At 34.4% G+C, this 24309-nt stretch overlaps 3 protein-coding genes across 3 annotated transcripts; all 3 read right to left on the bottom strand.

Annotated features, from left to right (window-relative positions):
• Positions 1-400: 400 nt before the first annotated feature.
• Positions 401-5008, bottom strand: LOC105188134 (uncharacterized). The gene is made up of 3 exons (XM_025307713.1): positions 4883-5008; positions 1067-1408; positions 401-670 (listed from the first exon to the last, which is right to left on the bottom strand). The coding sequence occupies exons 1-3, from the start codon at positions 5006-5008 to the stop codon at positions 401-403; spliced, it is 738 nt and encodes a 245-aa protein (XP_025163498.1).
• A 10542-nt stretch (positions 5009-15550) lies between these two features.
• LOC112590619 (uncharacterized) lies at positions 15551-17641 on the bottom strand. The gene is made up of 3 exons (XM_025307712.1): positions 17516-17641; positions 16217-16558; positions 15551-15820 (listed from the first exon to the last, which is right to left on the bottom strand). The coding sequence occupies exons 1-3, from the start codon at positions 17639-17641 to the stop codon at positions 15551-15553; spliced, it is 738 nt and encodes a 245-aa protein (XP_025163497.1).
• Positions 17642-20766: 3125 nt separating this feature from the next.
• Positions 20767-22851, bottom strand: LOC112590618 (uncharacterized). Its single transcript, XM_025307711.1, has 3 exons — positions 22726-22851; positions 21432-21773; positions 20767-21036 (listed from the first exon to the last, which is right to left on the bottom strand). Exons 1-3 carry the CDS (start codon positions 22849-22851, stop codon positions 20767-20769), a joined length of 738 nt encoding a protein of 245 aa, XP_025163496.1.
• Positions 22852-24309: the final 1458 nt, after the last annotated feature.

Genomic DNA, 24309 nt, shown 5'->3' with positions numbered 1-24309 from the left:
CTATACGATTTCTTAATGAAAAAATTTATTTCACGGCGACTTTCGTGATAATTAGATTATTTTATAGTTCTAGAGAGCTTTCGCACACATGCGTGAAACTCGAAAAGATAAAGCGTGTCTCAAGTTAAGAGTTGCTTCGTCTGGAGGTGCGTGTTTTGTTTTTACATTTATACTCTGATATGACCGAAGATTCGCTATACTTTCACTGTGCACTATGCAGTATATGCAAGATTAGCCAAGACTTTGAACTGAACTGAAGATATGAGAAATAAACGGACAAAATATGCAGATTTATCAAGAATTTTCTAATGCAATGAAAAAACCTCTTTCGTTATCCCAAAACGAGCCACAGTGGTGGGTGAAAATACTATAGGTTGCGAATGTGACAATTACCTGTTGTTTAACGGCTGCTCCTTGCTCCATCCTCGGAAACTCTTTGCTGGCTTTTTAAAAGCTGGTCTCCAACTTTCATCAGTTTGTACAGTTTCTCAGTGAATGTTAAGGATAGCTCCAACTCCTCCATATCAGGTATGTCGTTATTATATATAGTCGGAGATGCAAAGCATTTTTTATAATAGTAACTTCTATTCCTCTCGACGACCTCTGATAGTGCGATCTCCGAATTAATTTCTTTATTGATATGTTGCAGTCGGTCATTAATATTGCAAGGCTATAAAAAAAATGAGTACAACACAAATTAATGAACACAAAATTAGATAATTGAAATCGTCAGTCAAGGTTATGAATATTCTAATAGTAAATTCGTCATAGATTACTGAAATAACTCATTGCATTCGGAAGATTTCCATAATTTATTCAAATCTACTATAAAAATTGCCATTTTAATATACGTAATTTTCGTAACACACAATTCGGCAAAAATTTTACAAATTGTCTTATCTCTACATGTCTTCTAATTATTTTACTCAATAGCATAGATTTCTTCGGCGTCATAAAACATGTTTGAAATGAATGAAAGGAAGATATAAAAAATCAATTCTGTTGCATTTCTTAAATATTTTCTCGTGCAATAACTGATGAAAACATATTACGTGTTTTTACTCACCGGTCTGCTGGAAATTTCGTCAGTCCAGTTTACCATAGAGCTGTCAGTATTCATTAAATGGTGTTTTTGGACAGTAACGGCTGGCTGTACAGCTAGTGCATCATTCTCGGAAGCCCTTTGCTGATATTTTAAAAGTTCGTCTCCAGCGTTGATTAGTTTATGAAGTTCCTCAGTGAAAGATAAAGATAGCTCCAACTCCTCCATATCAGGCATGTCGCTATTATATATAGTCGGAGATGCAAAGCATCTATTGTAATAGTAGCTTCTATTCTTCTCGACGATCTCTGCGATCTCCAAATCAAATTCCTTCAGATGTTGGACTGGGTCATTACAATTGTAACACTAAAAGGAAATGCACAAAATTAGATAGTTGAAATGATTATGAATATTTTAATAGTAAATTCGTCATAGATTACTGAAATAACTCTTTTCCTTCGGAACGTTTCCATAATTTATATCAAAATCTGCTATAAAAGTTACCATCTTAATATACATAACTTCCGTAACATACAAATCGGCAAAAATTTTTCAAATTGTCCTATCTCATCGTTTTACTCAATGCAGATTTCTTCGATCTTATGAAACATGTTTGAAATGAATGAGAGAAAATGTTGTAAGAAAACAATTTTGTCGCATTTTCAAGTGATTTCCCGTGTAATAATAACTGATCGCTCGAGTCTTTAATTTGCCATTGAATTTCAAAAAATGTTTAACGTTACTGACACACTCCTAAGTGTACCATATACAGTAGATATAGATTAAAATTATATCTTAAATTATTTTGTCTCAAGATGCAACACATAATTGGCTTTTACTTTTTTGTATTCTGATATGACCGAAGACCGCTGTGTTTCGATATACAGAGTGAGAAAAAAATATGTAAACCCTTAAAATATCAAAAGATATGTTCTACAAAAAGGTGTTTCAGACAAAAGTTATAAGCCTCAAAACAATGTATTTACTGATCTTCAGTTTGACTTCAACACGTTAAGCGTGAAGCCGATTTTGCTGAGCTTTCTGTTTAGGTGGCGGGCCGGCGCGGGCGGTGACCACTGGGCGAGTGTTGGGTTACATAGTATAAACAGAAGATACACACATATTGCGGTGACGATTTTACTTCATTTTCCGCTTGAGCTATGGTAATGGCGCAGCCAATACAGAAGTATACGAAGTATAAACAAAAGATGATCAGATGGAGAACGGTAAGAAAGCGACCTCCAAAAGACAATCAGTTAAAAAAAGCCCACGGAAGTGTAAAGGTTCTTAGAACAGAGAGAATTTTAGTTCGTTGTGTTTTATAAAGCAATTTTCACAGTTATTATTTTCAAAAAAATTTATTGCCCATAATACCGAAAATGTTGAGAGGAGAAGGAGATAGCGATTCATCGAATCAGTTATTTTTAACCTTGATACTGCCAGTTCCAGGAACCGATGCCGCCCAAATGAAAAGTTCACTGTCGGTCCCCAGGGACCGACGCCGCCCAAACGAAAAGTTCACTGTCAGTCCCCACCCAAGTAACACAGTCTGGCAATATTCGCTGTAACAGCAAAAATGTGGCTGGAATAACGTCCCACCAACCTTAATTACAGCTATTTGGCAATAAAAGCTATTTCGCTGGATTTTTAACTGTAAAAACGTTGCGACGGCTAATGAGAAAGTCCAAATGCAGCCCTAGCTATTTTAGCTATATCAATAGCTGTAAAGTAGTTGTGACAGTTAATAAAAAAGTCAAAATACAGCCGTAACTATTTTAACCGTATCAATAGCTGTAAAGTAGTTGTGACAGCTAATAAAAAAGTCAAAATACAGCCGCAACTATTGTAGCTGTATTAATAGCTGTAAAGTTGTACCAGCTTCTAGAAAAACCAAAATTTTCTTTGAGCATTTTGCTACTTATTTTGCTCGTCTTCAGTATCGTCAAACTGACTCAAATATTTTTCAGCTTTAATAGCAGCTTAAAATGTTGTAAAATTCCTCCTCTTCATAGTACACTTTTGTTTAGACTAATTATTAAAGTCTGGCAAAATTTTGTCATTTTTGCGAAGGTTCAATCCCTTTCTTCCTGGTGGCCAAAATAAAACGCCGTATTTTCCCAACTCTCGGGCACAACACATAAATTAATTTCGCTATCCTCGATCGTATCTACTATTACAAACATCTTAAAATTTTTCCTTTACTACACAGCACTCGTCAGCTCTGTTTCTTAGATTATATCATAATCGAATGTATGTATATGTGCACCAGGTGAAAAATTATCATGCACGTGCACCATGAGTCGTGACCGCGCATGCTCATCGAATGAAGCTAGAAATAGCCAAAATAGCTGTAATCTTGCTGTAATTTGTATGTCACAGCTACAACGAAGTAACATGACTATTAATTTGACATTAAGCTTAGCATGTATCAGCATTGGTCAAGCAGACCTAAGCGTTAGGCTATATGGCTTTAAAATTATTACTAAAAGATCTGCGTGTAGTTCCATAATCAGTATACTTATAAGTTTGCGTCCGCGCTAGTATACTTGTCATAAAGTATGTCATAAAGTGTAACAATTTGCAATGATTAAGTAATCTCGAAATTTAATCTTAGTTTATTGTAACAAAGATTCTCTACGGTCACAGGTTCAATTCTAGTTGAATACAATTTCTTTTCTCTTTTTAATATTTTAAAATTTAAGCAAATCTTAAAATTTAAATTTATTAGATATTAACTTACGTATAAAAAAAAACGTTCTCCGTTTATTAGCTATTTTTATCTTTTTTTCAAAGAGGCTGTCATAGCTTCTTTACAGCAAAATAGCTGTGCAGTCAAATAGCTGCAACAACATTTTTAAAGCTTAAAAATGTTGTCCCATTTTTGCTGGTACAACGTTGTCAAAACGTTATAATAACGTTGTGGCAGTAACTGTGCTGGACAAAAATGCTGCGATTTGAGCTGTAACAACGTTATCGCAGCCGTTTTAAAACTGTAAGTGCTACTTGGGCAGGGGACCGATGCCGCGTTTAACGTGTTAAGTAGCGTTGCCAAGGTCAGGTCAAGGTCAACTTATTTTTTTTAAATAGAAAACCCAATTTTTTATTTTATCATCCTTTTCTACCAATTAATTTGAACAACATTTGTTTGAAACATTTTTTTATTTATCTAATATATTTTGCGATATTTAAGGAAAACTTGATGACTTTTTCAATATTTAATTAACGATATCTCGTTAACTATTTGTCAGAAGAGAAAATGGTACTAAACTTTTTTACACTATTTGGTCTCGAGAACATATTGTTACAACAGTTCCTTATCTTTTGTTAACTTACTGACTTTTGGAAATTCTAAAATTATCAAATGAACAAAAGTCAAGATGCTATTGTTACAATATATTCTTGAGACCAAGTAGAGTAAAATAGTCTAATAGCATTTTTTCTTCCGACAAATAATTGGCGAGATATAAGTTAAATATTGAGAAAGTTTTCCTTAAATATCTCAAAAAATATTAGAAAAATAAAAAATGTTTCAGACAAAAGTTATTAAAATTAATTAGTAGAACAAGATGATATAATAAAAAATGATGGTTTCTATGAAAAAATAAAATAAGTTGACCTTGACCATACTTTGGCAACATCACTCAAGATCAAACTAATAAGATCAGTAAATACATTGTTTTGAGCCTTATAACTTTTGTCTGAAAAACTTTCCTGTAAAACTTACTTTTTCCAGATTTTTAAGGATTTTCATCTTTTTTCCTCACCCTGTATACTGCGCAATGTAATCAAAATATCAAGCAGCTTCATGGGTATGAAAACATATTATGTGTTTTTACTCACCGGTTTGCTGCAAATTTCTTTAATCTCATTTTCTATGCTATGGTGGACATTCCTCAAAGAATCTTCTTGGCTGATAACGGCCGAAGGCGCAACCAGTGATATCATTTCTATTTCGTCCGGGAACATATTGGTCACTGGAGTGGCAATTCTTGAATCTAGAAAGATGGAAGATGTTACCTAAAATCTATTTACACAAATCTTTGATGAGGAGAGAATCAGACTGCACTACAACAGAAACTTGAAACTCCTTCGTGCGCGTAAAAACAGAACTTACGTTCAGTACTATCACAACGCGACTCGGTACACCTGAGCGTTCTGAGATGTGGACGTCTGAGTAACTCAAGAACGATTGAAGAAAATCGACTGAAGACGACTGAAATCGGAGGTCAGAATCAGTAGGGGTACAGATCCTCCTACCTGACCCTTCGTCCAACCAGAGGCCGGTTTTGTCACACCCTGCACCCTGCTATCTCCACCAGCTTAAACCAGATTTTCCTTGAAGGTACGTGGTTTTTTTGGAAGGTAGGTTTCTATTGCAGATAACATTATCTCTTCGTATATCTTTCTATTCATATCCAGGAGAGACAAGATCGTCACGGTGCATTAAGCGATAAAATAAGCTAGCAGTAAATATTTCTGCGGTGGGACCATTATTCAAACTTTTGTCGGCATAACTCAAACCTTTTACCATATTTTTGAAATCTGGACAACAGATTTTAAAGGAGCAGTGTAGACTTAATTTAGGAGGGAACTAAAGTCCTCTATCGAAAATTTCCAAGGCACTGAAAAGAAAAATATTATTCAAAACACCTGTTTCTTTGCAGCAGTTATATCGAATGATGTCAGAAGCAAAGACTTTATGCGAACGATACAGATTACGTTGTAGTAAAAAGATATGTCCATTGAATGACACAATCGCACGAGTATGTCTTAATCGATTTTTAAAATGCTCCGGAAATTTTTCTTTCGCTTCACCAATAAATAACTGCAAAATTAATACGATATTCGACCATCCTCCGTAAAATATTTAGAGAGTGCGGATAAATGAGACGGCGAGCGCGCGCTGAGGTGCTAAGAGAGGAAAGATTGAGCCATTCATGCTATAGCGCGAGTTTGTCATTTTAGAGACGATTGTCGACGCGCAACGGGGAGTTGAAGAGCGCCGCTGCTCGCACTTGCATCGCCATTCTTACTTCTCGCTCCATGGCATTTTGGCTCGCTTCGTTCTAAAAGTTCGAAAGTACGAAAAGCCAAACTGTAAGGATTGATTTTGCTTGATTAAGTGCTTCCTGTACCGTTTCTACATAAAAAGAAATAATAAATAAGTAAATAAATAAAAAGTCTTAATAAATATATGTCCCCAAACAGATTAGATACTAAGATATATATAGCTGGCGTAATTTAAAAACTATATTTATTTCATTTGTATACATTCTTCAAATTTCTAACGTTAATTTATTGTACAGAGTACGAATATGTACTATGAAATTTGTAGGGTAATGTTTTTCCAAATGCAGATAGAGGAACGAGAAAAAAAGCAGAAATGAGGTGAGTTTTATGGAACGGACAGATTTTTTAGAAAGATACCTGAGGAGAATACAGTAAAAAAGGATCTTGGGAAACATGATAAATAGTCCAGGTCGTGTGGTATAATTGAGACACGATTATATACGGTTGTCTGTTCCAAGGTTAAGTATTTCACGAAGGAAGGTGAAATATTGTGTTAATTTTGCAGTTACTTATTGATAAAGCAAAAGGAAAATTTCCAGAGCGTATTAAAAATCGGTTGATACCGATTGTGTAATATTTAGGGAGAGCGGATAAATGAAATGGCGAGCGTGCGCCAAATTGCTATGGGAGGAAAGTTGAATCATTCGTGCTATAGCGCGACTCTATCGTTTTACAGACGCTTGTCGACGCGCAACGGGGGTTGAAGAGAACCGCTGCTCGCATTTGCATCACCATTCTTATGTCTCGCTCCATGATAGGTTGGCTCGCATAGTTCTAATCGGTCGAAAAATCAGATGATAAGGGTTGAATTCTGCTTGATTAAGTGCTTTCTGGAACGCTTCTACATAAAATAATAAATAAATAAATGTATAAAAAGTCTTAGTAAATATATGTTCTCAAACAACTTAGATTTTAAGATGTAGCTGGCGCAGTCTCTAAAAATATATCTTATTCATTTATATACTTTCCTCGAGTTTCTAATGTTAATTTATTGTGCAGAGTACGAGTATAGTGTAAAATTTCTAGAGTAACCTTTTTTCCAAGTATAGGTAGAAAAACGAGTAAAAAACGCAGAAACAAGGTGAGATTTATGGAACGGACAGATGTTTCGGAATGATACTTGAAGAAAATATGGTAAAAAAGGATCGATAACCACTACATCGATATTGAGGATTTTTTCGTCGGAAGAATTTACTGGCCGAAACTTAACATGAATAATTCACGTGATTGATGTAACAATTTTTCCGTATCCTGTGCCGGACAAACTCCGAACATTTACTACATCTGAACTGTAGAAAACGATCGAATCGTCGATAATATTTTTTTATCAAGAGACGGATTAAAATTGATATTTATGATGCTTACTACCTGGGACGCAGATGATCATGTAAAAGGGATTTGGAATAAAATAAAAAAACATTTAGAATATAAAAGAAATATATTTGAGTTGTTATCCTATAATACAAATTCGCTGCGCACGGCCGACGTGTGAACGTTTGTCAGTCGTGTGAAGAACTGTTATCGATTTATCACCGATGTGCCTCTTCGTCATTGCCCGGTCGTTTCTATCTTCGTCCTATATTTAAAGGAGAAAATATTATTCTAAGAGAAAGAAAGGAAAGGGTGATAACAATATAAGTGAGAACTAGCGAGAGAAAGAGAACAGGATTATCTTATGTTATAATTGATAAGAATTTTTCTCAAATTATGTAATCGATCAAATTATTTTCTCGCCCATACCTTGTCGAATTTCTCGGAAATGTCTGTAATAACCAGTCTTTATAGATTTATATATGCTAGGCGATAAACAGCTGTTATTGGATTCGCGGCCATTAATTCATCCAATTTATTTGAAAAATCATTCATTAGTATCCAAAGCCGCCGAAGTTTCCATTTCATATAACGATAGATTCGTTGTATTCGTATTTGCTGGATGAATTGCATAAATGTATCGATCGATAATTCTGTCATCTCGCTGTTATTATTCTTTTCGAGTAAAGTAGGAGAATCTTCTATTAGCAATGTGAAATATATTCGTCTCTGGCCGCCAACTGATATTTCGTTGGAATGGAATGCGTGTGCAAGTCTGTTAACGAAGAGGTCGGTGTATCCTCCTCGATTTGAATCCTTACATCCGGTGGTTGGGAGAAATTTTGGGAAAGAACATCGTTGTCTCTCTCGCAAAATTGCGGAAGAGGGTGGTTCGCCTTTCCAGAAATAGCTGTTCCTTCACTCACGATCATATTTGTTACTTCACTATTATCATTCTCCCCGAGTAAAATGGATGAGTTGTCTCCAATTTGCAATGAAATGTATTCCTCTCTGGCGGCCAATTCACGCTTCCTTAAAATGGAGTGGGTGTTCGTTAACAAGGGCGTAGGCGTATCCTCTTCGATTTGAATCTTCACGTCCGGTGGAAAGAAGTTCGCAGAAGTATCGCCCTCGATATCAATAACAACCGATAACAAATCCGATGGCGGAAAATCTGTATCGATTTTTACAGACTGCGATTTTTGCGCAAAGGTGTTGCTGTCCGTCATAATTCCGATTCCACCCCAAGTATTTACTTTATCACTGCGAGCTTCTAACGTTTACCACTTCACGTTTCATTCGTACACGTTGCGGTTCTTTTCTGACTGGACTTCCTCGACGATGTCCAGCGAACTGAATGTCCAGCGAAACCTGCAGAACCGTTTCGACAAACACTTGGTCGAGAATATTTCAGTCCTTACTACCTGACTTTCCGAAGATGTGTACCCTTACTGACACTGACCTCCGACTACATGCTAAATATCCCTTCCAACGAAACTGTGCAAGTCAAAAGACAAGACTCGGGTGTCCAGGGAAATGTAGGTGTGACAAATATGCAGAATCGGTTTCTGGTTAGACGAAAGGTCAGATAGGAGGATCTGTATCCCTACTGATACTGATGTCCGCTTTCAGTCGTCTTCAGTCGATTTTCTTCAATCGTTGTTGAGTTACTCAGACGTCCACATCTCAGAACGCTCAGGTGAACCGAGTCGCGTTGTGATACTGTGTGATAATACTGAACGTAAGTTCTGTTTTTACGCGCACGAAGGAGTTTCAAGTTTCTGTTGTAGTGCAGTCTGATTCTCTCCTCATCAAAAATTTGTGTAAATAGATTTTAAGTTACATCTTCCGTCTTTCTAGATTCAAGAATTGCCACTCCAGTGACCAATATGTTCCCGGACGATTCCAAGATTAAATTTATACCACTGGCTGCATATTCGGCCGTTACCAGACGAACTTCTTCGATGCATGTCAAAAGCGATGTATTAAAGAGGCCCGACGAACTTTCTGTCAGAAAGGTGAGTAAAGATACATATACATATGTAAGTTATAATACTGTTTATTTGGAATTTTTATAGCCATCAATGACGTTTTCAACCATTTAATTTCATGGTTTTTATTTGCTGTGTTTTAGTATGAGACTTACGCCAACTCGTCTGCGAAATACCAATTTACCGATTATGATGAGATTGAGCTGGTGCGTGAAGACGTTATATATGCTGCAAGCTTTTATTATATTATTAAACGTCCTGTTAGAAAATATCACGATATTAGCGACTCTCCTAAAACGGACGATATGGAAGAGCAGTATACCTCGCTTGTTCAGGAGCTTCATAATCTAATGGAAACTGATGACGATTATGTAGCAGACAAGGAAAGAGCATCCAAACATAAAATATCTTTCAAACAAGAAGCAGATGTTGGACAGGAGGTAACTGTTACATTCGCAACGTGCAATGTTTCGAGCCACGTATTACCTATATTAGAATGGCTAATTAGAATGGTAGATTTGAACATAAGGAAATCTTCCAAGCGAAAGAAGTTATTTCTATAATTTATAATGAATTAATATTTGAATTTTTATAGTCATAAATGACAATTTCAACAATTTCAATTATTTAATTTTGTGATTTTTGTACATTATTTTTAGTGTCCTTTATGTGGTTTTTGTACTGGGAATGAACTGTTTGTTGATTTGGAGAATTGATAATCACTTAACTGGAGAGGACCAATCAGTAGAGAAGAAAAAGAAACTTTTAGGATACTCTTCCGCAGAAAAGCACCTGGCCATATTTAACTTTATTCAATATTTTCTTCATAAAGCACTTCACATTATATCAATATTTTATAATAAACGAACGTTATGCATTGTTAATTGTGTACTGTTATACATTATTTATCACCCTCTATTAACCCATTAATTAAAATACAAGTCATTGATCTTTTTGCATAATTAACTCATAATATTCTTTTTGCAACAAAAACCAATTGTATGTAACGTTTATAAATATATAGCTCCAAAGCATCTGCATGAAACTATCTAGATAAAGCGCATATCCTTCATTATAAAACAAGGTAAGTGAATTAATTGAATGAGTGAGTGAATTAGTTCTCGGAAATATTATTGCCCTTTGGGTCATTCGGCTCGACCTGTCACTATTTACCTTGTTACTTTTTTATTGTTACTTTCATGTCGAACGCGAATTACAAGGAGGATACCAGAAATTATTATAATTATGTTATTTAGTGTAAAGTGCATAATTTATATTATAACTTTATCGTATTCTACATTAATAATTTTTACGTCGATATTACGTTGCAAACAGAATCTGCTCCTTGATCTGTTTTTTGTTTTTTTTTTGTTGTCTCGTGGCTGCATCGAAAATTAGAGTTTCATCGTATGTACGCATTTATATTTGTGCGATATCCTTATACAAATTTACTCATTGAATTCAATTGTCCAATGATACAAGTTAAATATCAATCTCTTTTTAACTTTGTCATTTATTCATTGTAATTTATGTTTACTTTTGTTGCTGCTCATCGCCAATTATTTGTACCTATTCCTTTTGTTATCATATCTTGACGGTTTCCCTCCCAAGTAGAACACAAAATTATGATGACATCAAAGTGACGAGAAGATAATCGAAACATGATGAAAAAATTAGTTTTCCTCGTCATTTTAACGTCATCATGATTTTCTGTTCTGCGTGGGCTTGATGTCGCAAGTTCGATAAATAACAACACATTTATCGAGTTCATAAACCACTATGTAAAATTGTGAATAACACAGTTGCCACAAATTTGTTAGTCGTTATCCCCCTAAATATTACACAATCGGTCTCAACCGATTTTTAATACGCTCTGGAAATTTTCCTTTTGCTTTATCAATAAGTAACTGCAAAATTAACACAATATTTGACCTTCCTTTGTGAAATACTTAACCTTGGAACAGACAACCGTATATAATCGTGTCTCAATTATACCACACGACCTGGACTATTTATCATGTTTCCCAAGATCCTCTTTTACTGTATTCTCCTCAGGTATCTTTCTAAAAAATCTGTCCGTTCTATAAAACTCATCTCATTTCTGCTTTTTTTCTCGTTTCTCTATCTGCATTTGGAAAAAAATTACCCTAGAAATTTCACAGTACATATTCGTACTCTGTACAATAAATTGACGTTAGAAATTTCCACTTCACGTTTCATTCGTACACGATGCGGTTCTTTTCCGACTGGGCTTTCTCAACGACGTCCAGCGAACTGAATGTTCAGCGAAACCTGCAGAGCCGTCTCGACAAATACTTGGCCGAGAATAATTCAGTCCTTACTACCTGACTTTCCTACCAACTGGAGATGTTACAAATTTTCGAAATTTTATCAGACATAATGATATATTATTAAACAAATTAGGACTGACTTTTCATTGTGCTTCTAAGAATTTTTAACCTTTTCACTGAATGCTCCTTCCCGATACATTTGTTCGCTGTATGACTCTTTTCATTTTTGCCTTTACTCGTTTCCCTATCTGTATTTGGAAAATGCAAACTCACTTCTGGAAATAAAGTACGAAATTTGCGTTGATATCTGCGCTTTAGAAGTAACGATTTAGTGAAACATATTGTATAACAATAAATTTACATTATACAGTTTGTTTAATAAGAGCGTACCCGGCATAACTCGAAAAAAATTTATAATAACAACTTGGAAAAAAATACAGACATACTGTTTGATCAGAACTGTTAAGCTTTGTTATTAATAATTTATCTAGTCGTTCCCATCATCAATAATTGCATGGCTTCTTTCTACTAATTTTATGGTATATTTTTCAGGTAGAGATCTTCAAAGTAATCGAATTTGTCAAACTAACTTCTTGACTTTCTAAATTTTTTTCCCACGAAACTAAAACTTCATCAATACTCAAATTTTGTGGGTAGAATTTATATTCGACGACTATGATGGCTAACGCAGCAGGTCAACGTCATTTTCTTGTGGTATTTTATGTGGTAGAAAAGCGATTCCCATGGTTGCAGTCATTGTTTTCTTGTAGCCATTTTTTCTTTTATCCCCTAAAGCTAATTTCGATTCTGCTTTTATTTCTCGGTCGGATGTTATCACGTTTGAACTTAACGCGGTTTTACTGAAAGACAGGATAACATTGAACAAAAGACCGTGGGCCGGTTATTCCAACTTCTTTAACTTTAACTGATAAGTTAAAAGTTAACTGTTTAGTTAAATCATGTTTGTCTTTGTCTTTCCTTCAACTTAGACAAAGACACACGTATGATTTCACTATCAACTAACTTACCAAGGAATTGGAACAATCGGCCCTATATATAATCGTGTCTCAATAATACCCCACGACTTGAACTATTTATCATATTTTCCGAGATCCCTTTTTACTGTATTTTCCTCAGGAATCTTTCTGAAACATCTGTCCGTTCTATGAAGCTAACTTCGTTTCTGCCTTCTTTCTGCGCTTTTCTACCTACACTTGAAAAAAAATTACCCTTGACCAATTACATTTCACAATATACTCGTACTCTGCACGATAAATTAAAGTTAGAAACCTGAAGAAAGTATACAAATGATTAAAATATATTTTTAGAGATTATGCCAGCTATATCTTAGAATCTAAACTGTTTAAAGAAATATATTTATTGAGACTTTTTTTTATTTACTTATTTATATATTTATGTTTTTTTACGTGGAAGCACTTAATCGAGCAGAATTCAACCCTTATCATCTGATGTTTCAAACGATTAGAGCGGTGCGAGCCAAAACGTCACGAAGTGAGACGTAAGAATGGGGATGCAAATGCGAGCAACGGCACTCTTCAACCCCCCGTTGCGCGCCGCCAAGTATCTCTAAAACAATAGAGCCGCGCTATAGCACGAACAGCTCAAACTTTCCTCCCTTAACAACTCGGCTCACGCTCGCCGTTTCATTTATCCAATCTCCCTAAGTATTACGCAATCGGTCGAGTATCGGTCTCACATAATTTTTAAAATGCTCCGGAAATTTTCCTTTTGCTTTATCAATAAAAAACTGCAAAATTAATACGATATTTAACCTCCCTTCATAAAATACTTGACTTGATACTGGAACAGAAGACCGTATATAATCGTGTCTCAATTATACCCCACGACTTGGAATATTTATCATGTTTCCTTCTCATGAGATCCTTTTCTACTGGATTTTCCTCAAGTATCTTTCCGAAAAATCTATTCATTTTATAAAACTTACCTCGTTCCTGCTTCCTATTCTCATTTTTCTATCTGTATTTGGAAAAGAAATTACCCCAGAAATTTCACAGTACACTTGTACTCTGTACAATAAATGCACCGTAATGAGCTTTTCTTTCCTGGACATGAATAGAGGGATATAAAAAATGTTATTTGCAGAAGAAGCAGATATTTTCGAGGTAAAAAAACTAAAGGAAAAGCAACGGAAATTGTCTGGTTTACGTGTGCAGGTAGCAGGGTTGCGGGGCGTAATAAAACCAGGTTCTGATTGGACGAAAGGTCAGGTAGGAAGATGTGTAATAAAGCAACGGTATAACAGTCCTCAAGATTATTTGTACTTTTTACATCAATAATTTGCAATAAAGATTTAAATTTTTTATGTACAAAGTTTATTGGTTAAAATAGCATATATGTGTAAAATAACATATAAATAGCATTTATGTGCATTTTACGGTTAATTTTATTGAGATGATGTAATACAATATATGTCTTATTTTCAACAGAACATATGAACAAATATGTATTATTAATCATATATTCCTTCCTAATATTACTGCCTAATGCTAATTCCATACAAAAAATATAAAATTTTATTCTAATAATATTCAATAATATATGTAATATTTTCAAATAGTAGTTTCTAACTACTAGCATAATATTTCGACAAAGAATATATACTGTTAATTAATCATCAAGGTTAAGCAATATATAACGCGGCCAGAATAGACATGTAATGTGACCATTCGCGCCGCTTGAAATTACAGTTGCCGAAAAAAGGACGCGCGCAACGTTTCGGAGTATGGTGGCAGTTCGGCCCTAGCAATCGCAAGATGTGAGAAAATAAAAGATAATTTTTTTATAAGAAATATATTTTTAATAAGAAACTATATATATAGTTTATTATTGCTTATTATACGAAATACATAAATACATGAAAAATAATATATATATACGAATATATATGTAAATTGGCATTCCTTGAGTGATTAAGAGGCCTAAAGCATCATCCTAAAACAAAACGGTTACAAATCACAAAATTAAATGGATGAAATTGTGAATCAAGGCTATAATAAAATTCTAATAGGAAATTTATCCTAGAAAAAACTCCTCGCTGAGAATTCAAATGCCGTTAAATATCGTATCGCAACATGTATGCAATTTTCTGAGCAGAGTTCTCAGGATTCGTCAAGACTCAAAACTAAAGACGGTACAGGCAAGCAAATAAAACACATAGATTTATTCAAAATTCTAAATAGCACAGTAAAATAAGTATAAAGTCACTTTCATTGCTTTAAAACAGGCTACAGTGGATGGAAACACTACAGATTGCAATTATGACAAATATCTCTCATGCAATGAAAAAATACGATAATTCTATACGATTTCTTAATGAAAAAATTTACTTCACGGCGACTTTCGTGATAATTAGATTATTTTATAGTTCTAGAGAGCTTTCGTATCGTCGTTTCGCTTCGTTTCGTTTCTTCTTGCTAAACCGTTGATTCTTGCTAAATATTTTTTGGATACACCACAGTCGGATTTGCATCTACATTTATGTGTGTGCACACATGCGTGAAACTCGAAAAGATAAAGCGTCTCCCAAGTTAAGAGTTGCTTCGTCTGGAGGTGCGTGTTTTGTTTCTACAGTTATACTCTGATATGACCGAAGATTCGCTGTACTTTCACTGTGCACTATGCAGTATATGCAAGATTAGCCAAGACTTTGAACTGAACTGAAGATATGAGAAATAAACGGACAAAATATGCAGATTTATCAAGAATTTTCTAATACAATGAAAAAACCTCTTTCGTTATCCCAAAACGAGCCACAGTGATGGGTGAAAATACTATAGGTTGCGAATGTGACAATTACCTGTTGTTTAACGGCTGCTTCTTGCTCCATCCTCGGAAACTCTTTGCTGGCTTTCTAAAAGCTGGTCTCCAACTTTCATCAGTTTGTACAGTTTCTCAGTGAATGTTAAGGATAGCTCCAACTCCTCCATATCAGGTATGTCGTTATTATATATAGTCGGAGATGCAAAGCATTTTTTATAATAGTAACTTCTATTCCTCTCGACGACCTCTGATAGTGCGATCTCCGAATTAATTTCTTTATTGATATGTTGCAGTCGGTCATTAATATTGCAAGGCTATAAAAAAAATGAATACAACACAAATTAATGAACACAAAATTAGATAGTTGAAATCGTCAGTCATGGTTATGAATATTCTAACAGTAAATTCGTCATAGATTACTGAAATAACTCATTGCATTCGGAAGATTTCCATAATTTATTCAAATCTACTATAAAAATTGCCATTTTAATATACATAATTTTCGTAACACACAATTCGGCAAAAATTTTACAAATTGTCTTATCTCTACATGTCTTCTAATTATTTTACTCAATAGCATAGATTTCTTCGGCGTCATAAAACATATTTGAAATGAATGAAGGGAAGATATAAAAAATCAATTCTGTTGCATTTCTTAAATACTTTCTCGTGCAATAACTGATGAAAACATATTACGTGTTTTTACTCACCGGTCTGCTAGAAATTTCATCAGTCCAGTTTGCCATAGAGCTGTCAGTATTCATTAAATGATGTTTTTGGACAGTAACGGTCGGCTGTACAGCTAATGCATCGTCCTCGGAAGCCCTTTGCTGGTATTTTAAAAGTTCGTCTCCAGCGTTGATTAGTTTATGAAGTTCCTCAGTGAAAGATAAAGATAGCTCCAACTCCTCCATATCAGGCATGTCGCTATTATATATAGTCGGAGATGCAAAGCATCTATTGTAATAGTAGCTTCTATTCTTCTCGACGACCTCTGCGATTTCCAAATCAAATTCCTTCAGATGTTGGACTCGGTCATTACAATTGTAACACTAAAAGAAAGTGCACAAAATTAGATTGTTGAAATCGTTAGTCATGATTATGAATATTCTAATAGTAAACTCGTCATAGTTTACTGAAATAACTCTTTTCCTTCGGGACGTTTCCACAATTTATATCAAAATCTATTATAAAAGTTACCATCTTAATATACATAACTTCCGTAACGTACAAATTGGGCAAAAATTTTTCAAATTGTCCTATCTCATTATTTTACTCAATGCAGATTACTTCGGTCTTATGAAAGGTTTGATAAAAATGAGGGAAAATGTTGTAAGAAAACAATTTTGTCGCATTTTTCAAGTACTTTTCCGTGTAATAATAACTGATCGCTCGAGTCTTTAATTTGCCATTGAATTTCAAAAAATGTTTAACGTTACTGACACACTCCATAAGTGTACCACGTACATATAGTAGATATAGATTAAAATTGTAGTTTAAAATTATTTTGTCCCAAGATGCAACACATTTTGCTTTTACTTTTTTGTATTCTGATATGACCGAAAACCTGTGTTTCGATATACAGAGTGAGGAAAGAAAATGGAAACCCTTGAAAATTTCGAAAGATATAAGTTTTACAGAAAAGTGTTTCAGACAAAAGTTATAAAGCTCAAAACGGTGTATTTACTGACCTTATCAGTTTGATCTTAAGAGGCGTTGCCAAAGGTCAGGTCAAGTTTCAACTTATTTTTTTTTAACAGAAACACCAATTTTTTATTATATCATCCCTTTTCTACCAATTAATTTGAACAACATTTGTCTGAAACATTTTTTTATTTACCTCATATATTTTGAGATATTTAAGAAAAACTTGATGACTTTTTCAATACTTAACTAACGATATCTCGGTCAACTATTTGTCAGAAAAAAAATGGTACTACACTGTACAATGTAATCAATATATCGAGCAGCTTAATGGATATGATAACATATTATATGTTTTTACTCACCGGTTTGCTGTAAATTTCTTTAATCTCATTTTCTATGTTATTGTGGACATTCCTCAAAGAAACTTCTTGGCTGGTAGCGGCTGAAAGCGCAACCTGTGATACCATCTTTGTATCGTCCGGGAACATATTGGTCACTGAGTGGNCCCATGGTTGCAGTCATTGTTTTCTTTATAAAGACGATTTTTTCTTTTATCCCCTAAAGCTAATTTCGATTCTGCCTTTTATTTCTGCGGTCGGATGTTATCACGTTTGAACTTAACGCGGTTTTACTGAAGACAGGATAACATTGAACAAAAGACCGTGGGCCGGTTTCCAACTTCTTTAACTTTAACTGATAAGTTAAAAGTTAACTGTTTAGTTAAATCATGTTTGTCTTTGTCTTTCCTTCAACTTAGACAAAGACACACGTATGATTTCACTATCAACTAACTTTACCAAGGAATTGGAACAATCGGCCCTATATATCGACGTGTCTCAATAATACCCCACGTACTTGAACTATTTATCATATTTTCCGAGATCCCTTTTTACTGTATTTTCCTCAGGAATCTTTCTGAAACATCTGTCCGTTCTATGAAGCTAACTTCGTTTCTGCCTTCTTTCTGCGCTTTTCTACCTACACTGGGAAAAAAAATTACCCTTGACCAATTACATTTCACAATATACTCGTACTCTGCACGATAAATTAAAGTTAGAAACCTGAAGAAAGTATACAAATGATTAAAATATATTTTTAGAGATTATGCCAGCTATATCTTAGAATCTAAACTGTTTAAAGAAATATATTTATTGAGACTTTTTTTATTTACTTATTTATATATTTATGTTTTTTTTACGTGGAAGCACTTAATCGAGCAGAATTCAACCCTTATTCATCTGATGTTTTCAAACGATTAGAGCGGTGCGAGCCAAAACGTCACGAAGTGAGACGTAAGAATGGGGATGCAAATGCGAGCAACGGCACTCTTCAACCCCCCGTTGCGCGCCGCCAAGTATCTCTAAAACAATAGAGCCGCGCTATAGCACGAACAGCTCAAACTTTCCTCCCTTAACAACTCGGCTCACGCTCGCCGTTTCATTTATCCAATCTCCCTAAGTATTACGCAATCGGTCGAGTATCGGTCTCACATAATTTTTAAAATGCTCCGGAAATTTTCCTTTTGCTTTATCAATAAAAAAACTGCAAAATTAATACGATATTTAACCTCCCTTCATAAAATACTTGACTTGATACTGGAACAGAAGACCGTATATAATCGTGTCTCAATTATACCCCACGACTTGGAATATTTATCATGTTTCCTTCTCATGAGATCCTTTTCTACTGGATTTTCCTCAAGTATCTTTCCGAAAAATCTATTCATTTTATAAAACTTACCTCGTTCCTGCTTCCTATTCTCATTTTTCTATCTGTATTTGGAAAAGAAATTACCCAGAAATTTCACAGTACACTTGTACTCTGTACAATAAATGCACCGTAATGAGCTTTTCTTTCCTGGACATGAATAGAGGGATATAAAAAATGTTATTTGCAGAAGAAGCAGATATTTTCGAGGTAAAAAAACTAAAGGAAAAGCAACGGAAATTGTCTGGTTTACGTGTGCAGGTAGCAGGGTTGCGGGGGTAATAAAACCAGGTTCTGATTGGACGAAAGGTCAGGTAGGAAGATGTGTAATAAAGCAACGGTATAACAGTCCTCAAGATTATTTGTACTTTTTACATCAATAATTTGCAATAAAGATTTAAATTTTTTATGTACAAAGTTTATTGGTTAAAATAGCATATATGTGTAAAATAACATATAAATAGCATTTATGTGCATTTTACGGTTAATTTTATTGAGATGATGTAATACAATATATGTCTTATTTTCAACAGAACATATGAACAAATATGTATTATTAATCATATATTCCTTCCTAATATTACTGCCTAATGCTAATTCCATACAAAAAATATAAAATTTTATTCTAATAATATTCAATAATATATGTAATATTTTCAAATAGTAGTTTCTAACTACTAGCATAATATTTCGACAAAGAATATATACTGTTAATTAATCATCAAGGTTAAGCAATATATAACGCGGCCAGAATAGACATGTAATGTGACCATTCGCGCCGCTTGAAATTACAGTTGCCGAAAAAAGGACGCGCGCAACGTTCGGAGTATGGTGGCAGTTCGGCCCTAGCAATCGCAAGATGTGAGAAAATAAAAGATAATTTTTTATAAGAAATATATTTTTAATAAGAAACTATATATATAGTTTATTATTGCTTATTATACGAAATACATAAATACATGAAAATAATATATATATACGAATATATATGTAAATTGGCATTCCTTGAGTGATTAAGAGGCCTAAAGCATCATCCTAAAACAAAACGGTTACAAATCACAAAATTAAATGGATGAAATTGTGAATCAAGGCTATAAAAAATTCTAATAGGAAATTTATCCTAGAAAAAACTCCTCGCTGAGAATTCAAATGCCGTTAAATATCGTATCGCAACATGTATGCAATTTTCTGAGCAGAGTTCTCAGGATTCGTCAAGACTCAAAACTAAAGACGGTACAGGCAAGCAAATAAAACACATAGATTTATTCAAAATTCTAAATAGCACAGTAAAATAAGTATAAAGTCACTTTCATTGCTTTAAAACAGGCTACAGTGGATGGAAACACTACAGATTGCAATTATGACAAATATCTCTCATGCAATGAAAAAATACGATAATTCTATACGATTTCTTAATGAAAAAATTTACTTCACGGCGACTTTCGTGATAATTAGATTATTTTATAGTTCTAGAGAGCTTTCGTATCGTCGTTTCGCTTCGTTTCGTTTCTTCTTGCTAAACCGTTGATTCTTGCTAAATATTTTTTGGATACACCACAGTCGGATTTGCATCTACATTTATGTGTGTGCACACATGCGTGAAACTCGAAAAGATAAAGCGTCTCCCAAGTTAAGAGTTGCTTCGTCTGGAGGTGCGTGTTTTGTTTCTACAGTTATACTCTGATATGACCGAAGATTCGCTGTACTTTCACTGTGCACTATGCAGTATATGCAAGATTAGCCAAGACTTTGAACTGAACTGAAGATATGAGAAATAAACGGACAAAATATGCAGATTTATCAAGAATTTTCTAATACAATGAAAAAACCTCTTTCGTTATCCCAAAACGAGCCACAGTGATGGGTGAAAATACTATAGGTTGCGAATGTGACAATTACCTGTTGTTTAACGGCTGCTTCTTGCTCCATCCTCGGAAACTCTTTGCTGGCTTTCTAAAAGCTGGTCTCCAACTTTCATCAGTTTGTACAGTTTCTCAGTGAATGTTAAGGATAGCTCCAACTCCTCCATATCAGGTATGTCGTTATTATATATAGTCGGAGATGCAAAGCATTTTTTATAATAGTAACTTCTATTCCTCTCGACGACCTCTGATAGTGCGATCTCCGAATTAATTTCTTTATTGATATGTTGCAGTCGGTCATTAATATTGCAAGGCTATAAAAAAAATGAATACAACACAAATTAATGAACACAAAATTAGATAGTTGAAATCGTCAGTCATGGTTATGAATATTCTAACAGTAAATTCGTCATAGATTACTGAAATAACTCATTGCATTCGGAAGATTTCCATAATTTATTCAAATCTACTATAAAAATTGCCATTTTAATATACATAATTTTCGTAACACACAATTCGGCAAAAATTTTACAAATTGGTCTATCTCTAATGTCTTCTAATTATTTTACTCAATAGCATAGATTTCTTCGGCGTCATAAAACATATTTGAAATGAATGAAGGGAAGATATAAAAAATCAATTCTGTTGCATTTCTTAAATACTTTCTCGTGCAATAACTGATGAAAACATATTACGTGTTTTTACTCACCGGTCTGCTAGAAATTTCATCAGTCCAGTTTGCCATAGAGCTGTCAGTATTCATTAAATGATGTTTTTGGACAGTAACGGTCGGCTGTACAGCTAATGCATCGTCCTCGGAAGCCCTTTGCTGGTATTTTAAAAGTTCGTCTCCAGCGTTGATTAGTTTATGAAGTTCCTCAGTGAAAGATAAAGATAGCTCCAACTCCTCCATATCAGGCATGTCGCTATTATATATAGTCGGAGATGCAAAGCATCTATTGTAATAGTAGCTTCTATTCTTCTCGACGACCTCTGCGATTTCCAAATCAAATTCCTTCAGATGTTGGACTCGGTCATTACAATTGTAACACTAAAAGAAAGTGCACAAAATTAGATTGTTGAAATCGTTAGTCATGATTATGAATATTCTAATAGTAAACTCGTCATAGTTTACTGAAATAACTCTTTTCCTTCGGGACGTTTCCACAATTTATATCAAATCTATTATAAAAGTTACCATCTTAATATACATAACTTCCGTAACGTACAAATTGGGCAAAAATTTTTCAAATTGTCCTATCTCATTATTTTACTCAATGCAGATTACTTCGGTCTTATGAAAGGTTTGATAAAAATGAGGGAAAATGTTGTAAGAAAACAATTTTGTCGCATTTTTCAAGTACTTTTCCGTGTAATAATAACTGATCGCTCGAGTCTTTAATTTGCCATTGAATTTCAAAAAATGTTTAACGTTACTGACACACTCCATAAGTGTACCACGTACATATAGTAGATATAGATTAAAATTGTAGTTTAAATTATTTTGTCCCAAGATGCAACACATTTTGCTTTTACTTTTTTGTATTCTGATATGACCGAAAACCTGTGTTTCGATATACAGAGTGAGGAAAGAAAATGGAAACCCTTGAAAATTTCGAAAGATATAAGTTTTACAGAAAAGTGTTTCAGACAAAAGTTATAAAGCTCAAAACGGTGTATTTACTGACCTTATCAGTTTGATCTTAAGAGGCGTTGCCAAGGTCAGGTCAAGTTCAACTTATTTTTTTTTTAACAGAAACACCAATTTTTTATTATATCATCCTTTTCTACCAATTAATTTGAACAACATTTGTCTGAAACATTTTTTTATTTACCTCATATATTTTGAGATATTTAAGAAAAACTTGATGACTTTTTCAATACTTAACTAACGATATCTCGTCAACTATTTGTCAGAAAAAAAATGGTACTACACTGTACAATGTAATCAATATATCGAGCAGCTTAATGGATATGATAACATATTATATGTTTTTACTCACCGGTTTGCTGTAAATTTCTTTAATCTCATTTTCTATGTTATTGTGGACATTCCTCAAAGAAACTTCTTGGCTGGTAGCGGCTGAAAGCGCAACCTGTGATACCATCTTTGTATCGTCCGGGAACATATTGGTCACTGAAGTGGCAATTCTTGAATCTAGACAGACGGAGGATGTAACTTAAAATCTATTTACACAAATTTTTGATGAGGAGAGAATCAGACTGCACTACAACAGAAACTTGAAACTCCTTCGTGCGCGTAAAAACAGAACTTACGTTCAGTACTATCACAACGCGACTCGGTTCACCTGAGCGTTCTGTTTTGAGCGTTTCTGAGATGCGGACGTCTGAGTAACTCAAGAACGATTGAAGAAAATCGACTGAAGACGACTGAAATCGGAGGTCAGTATCAGTAGGGGTACAGATCCTCCTACCTGACCCTTCGTCCAATCAGAGGCCGGTTTTGTCACACCCTGCACCCTGCTATCTCCACCAGCTTAAACCAGATTTCCTATCCTTTCCCTTGAATTTTTTTCCTTGAAGGTACGTGGTCTTTTTGGAAGGTAGGTTTCTGTTGCAGATAACATTATCTCCTCGTATATCTTTCTATTCATATCCAGGAGAGACAAGATCGTCACGGTGCATTAAGCGATACAATAAGCTAGCAGTAAATATTTCTGCGGTGGGATCATTATTCAAACTTTTGTCGGCATAACTCAAACCTTTTACCATATTTTTGAAATCTGGACAACAGATTTTAAAGGAGCAGTGTAGGCTTAATTTAGGAAGGAACTAAAGTCCTCTATCGAAAATTTCCAAGCCACTGAAAAGAAAAATATTATTCAAAACTCTTGTTTCTTTGCAGCAATTATATCGAATGACGTCAGAAGCAAAGACTTTATGCGAACAATACAGATTACGTTGTAGTAAAAAGATATGTCCATTGAATGACACAATCGCTCGAGTATGTCTTAATCGATTTTTAAAATGCTCCGGAAATTTTTCTTTCGCTTAATCAATAAATAACTGCAAAATTAATACGATATTCGACCATCCTACGTAAAATATTTAGAGAGTGCGGATAAATGAGACGGCGAGCGCGCGCTGAGATGCTAAGAGAGGAAAGATTGAGCCATTCATGCTATAGCGCGAGTTTGTCATTTTAGAGACGATTGGGGGCGCATTCGACGCGCAACCGGGAGTTGAAGAGCGCCGCTGCTCCCACTTGCAACGCCATTCTTACTTCTCGCTCCATGGTATTTTGGCTCGCTACGTTCTAAAAGTTCGAAAGTTCGAAAAGTCAAACAGTAAGAATTGATTTTGCTTGATTAAGTACTTCCTGCACCGTTTCTACATAAAAAGACATAATAATAAATAAGTAAATAAATAAAAAATCTTAATAAATATATGTCCTCAAACAGATTAAATTCTAAAATATATATAGCTGGCGTAATTTTAAAAACTATATTTTATTCATTTGTATACATTCCTCAAATTTCTAACGTCAATTTATTGTACAGAGTACGAATATGTACTGTGAAATTTGTAGGGTAATTTTTTTCCAAATGCAGATAGAGAAACGAGAA

The sequence above is a fragment of the Harpegnathos saltator genome, unplaced genomic scaffold (genome assembly GCF_003227715.2).
Source record: "Harpegnathos saltator strain DR-91 unplaced genomic scaffold, Hsal_v8.6 scaffold93, whole genome shotgun sequence".
Lineage (NCBI taxonomy): Eukaryota > Metazoa > Arthropoda > Insecta > Hymenoptera > Formicidae > Harpegnathos > Harpegnathos saltator.
This window is presented reverse-complemented; position numbering and strand designations above follow the sequence as displayed.

Bases quoted from the DNA above. Each gene is read 5' to 3' on its own strand.
- LOC112590618 (XM_025307711.1), bottom strand. From the start codon at position 22,851: ATGTTCCCGGACGATACAAAGATGGTATCACAGGTTGCGCTTTCAGCC. The intron at 21,774-22,725 runs GTGAGTAAAAAC...ACTTTCTTTTAG, and splicing joins AAGAAATTTACAGCAAACCG to TGTTACAATTGTAATGACCG. The intron at 21,037-21,431 runs GTGAGTAAAAAC...TTTTTTTTATAG, and splicing joins ATGAAATTTCTAGCAGACCG to CCTTGCAATATTAATGACCG.
- LOC105188134 (XM_025307713.1), bottom strand. From the start codon at position 5,008: ATGTTCCCGGACGAAATAGAAATGATATCACTGGTTGCGCCTTCGGCC. The intron at 1,409-4,882 runs GTGAGTAAAAAC...ATTTCCTTTTAG, and splicing joins AAGAAATTTGCAGCAAACCG to TGTTACAATTGTAATGACCC. The intron at 671-1,066 runs GTGAGTAAAAAC...TTTTTTTTATAG, and splicing joins ACGAAATTTCCAGCAGACCG to CCTTGCAATATTAATGACCG.
- LOC112590619 (XM_025307712.1), bottom strand. From the start codon at position 17,641: ATGTTCCCGGACGATACAAAGATGGTATCACAGGTTGCGCTTTCAGCC. The intron at 16,559-17,515 runs GTGAGTAAAAAC...ACTTTCTTTTAG, and splicing joins AAGAAATTTACAGCAAACCG to TGTTACAATTGTAATGACCG. The intron at 15,821-16,216 runs GTGAGTAAAAAC...TTTTTTTTATAG, and splicing joins ATGAAATTTCTAGCAGACCG to CCTTGCAATATTAATGACCG.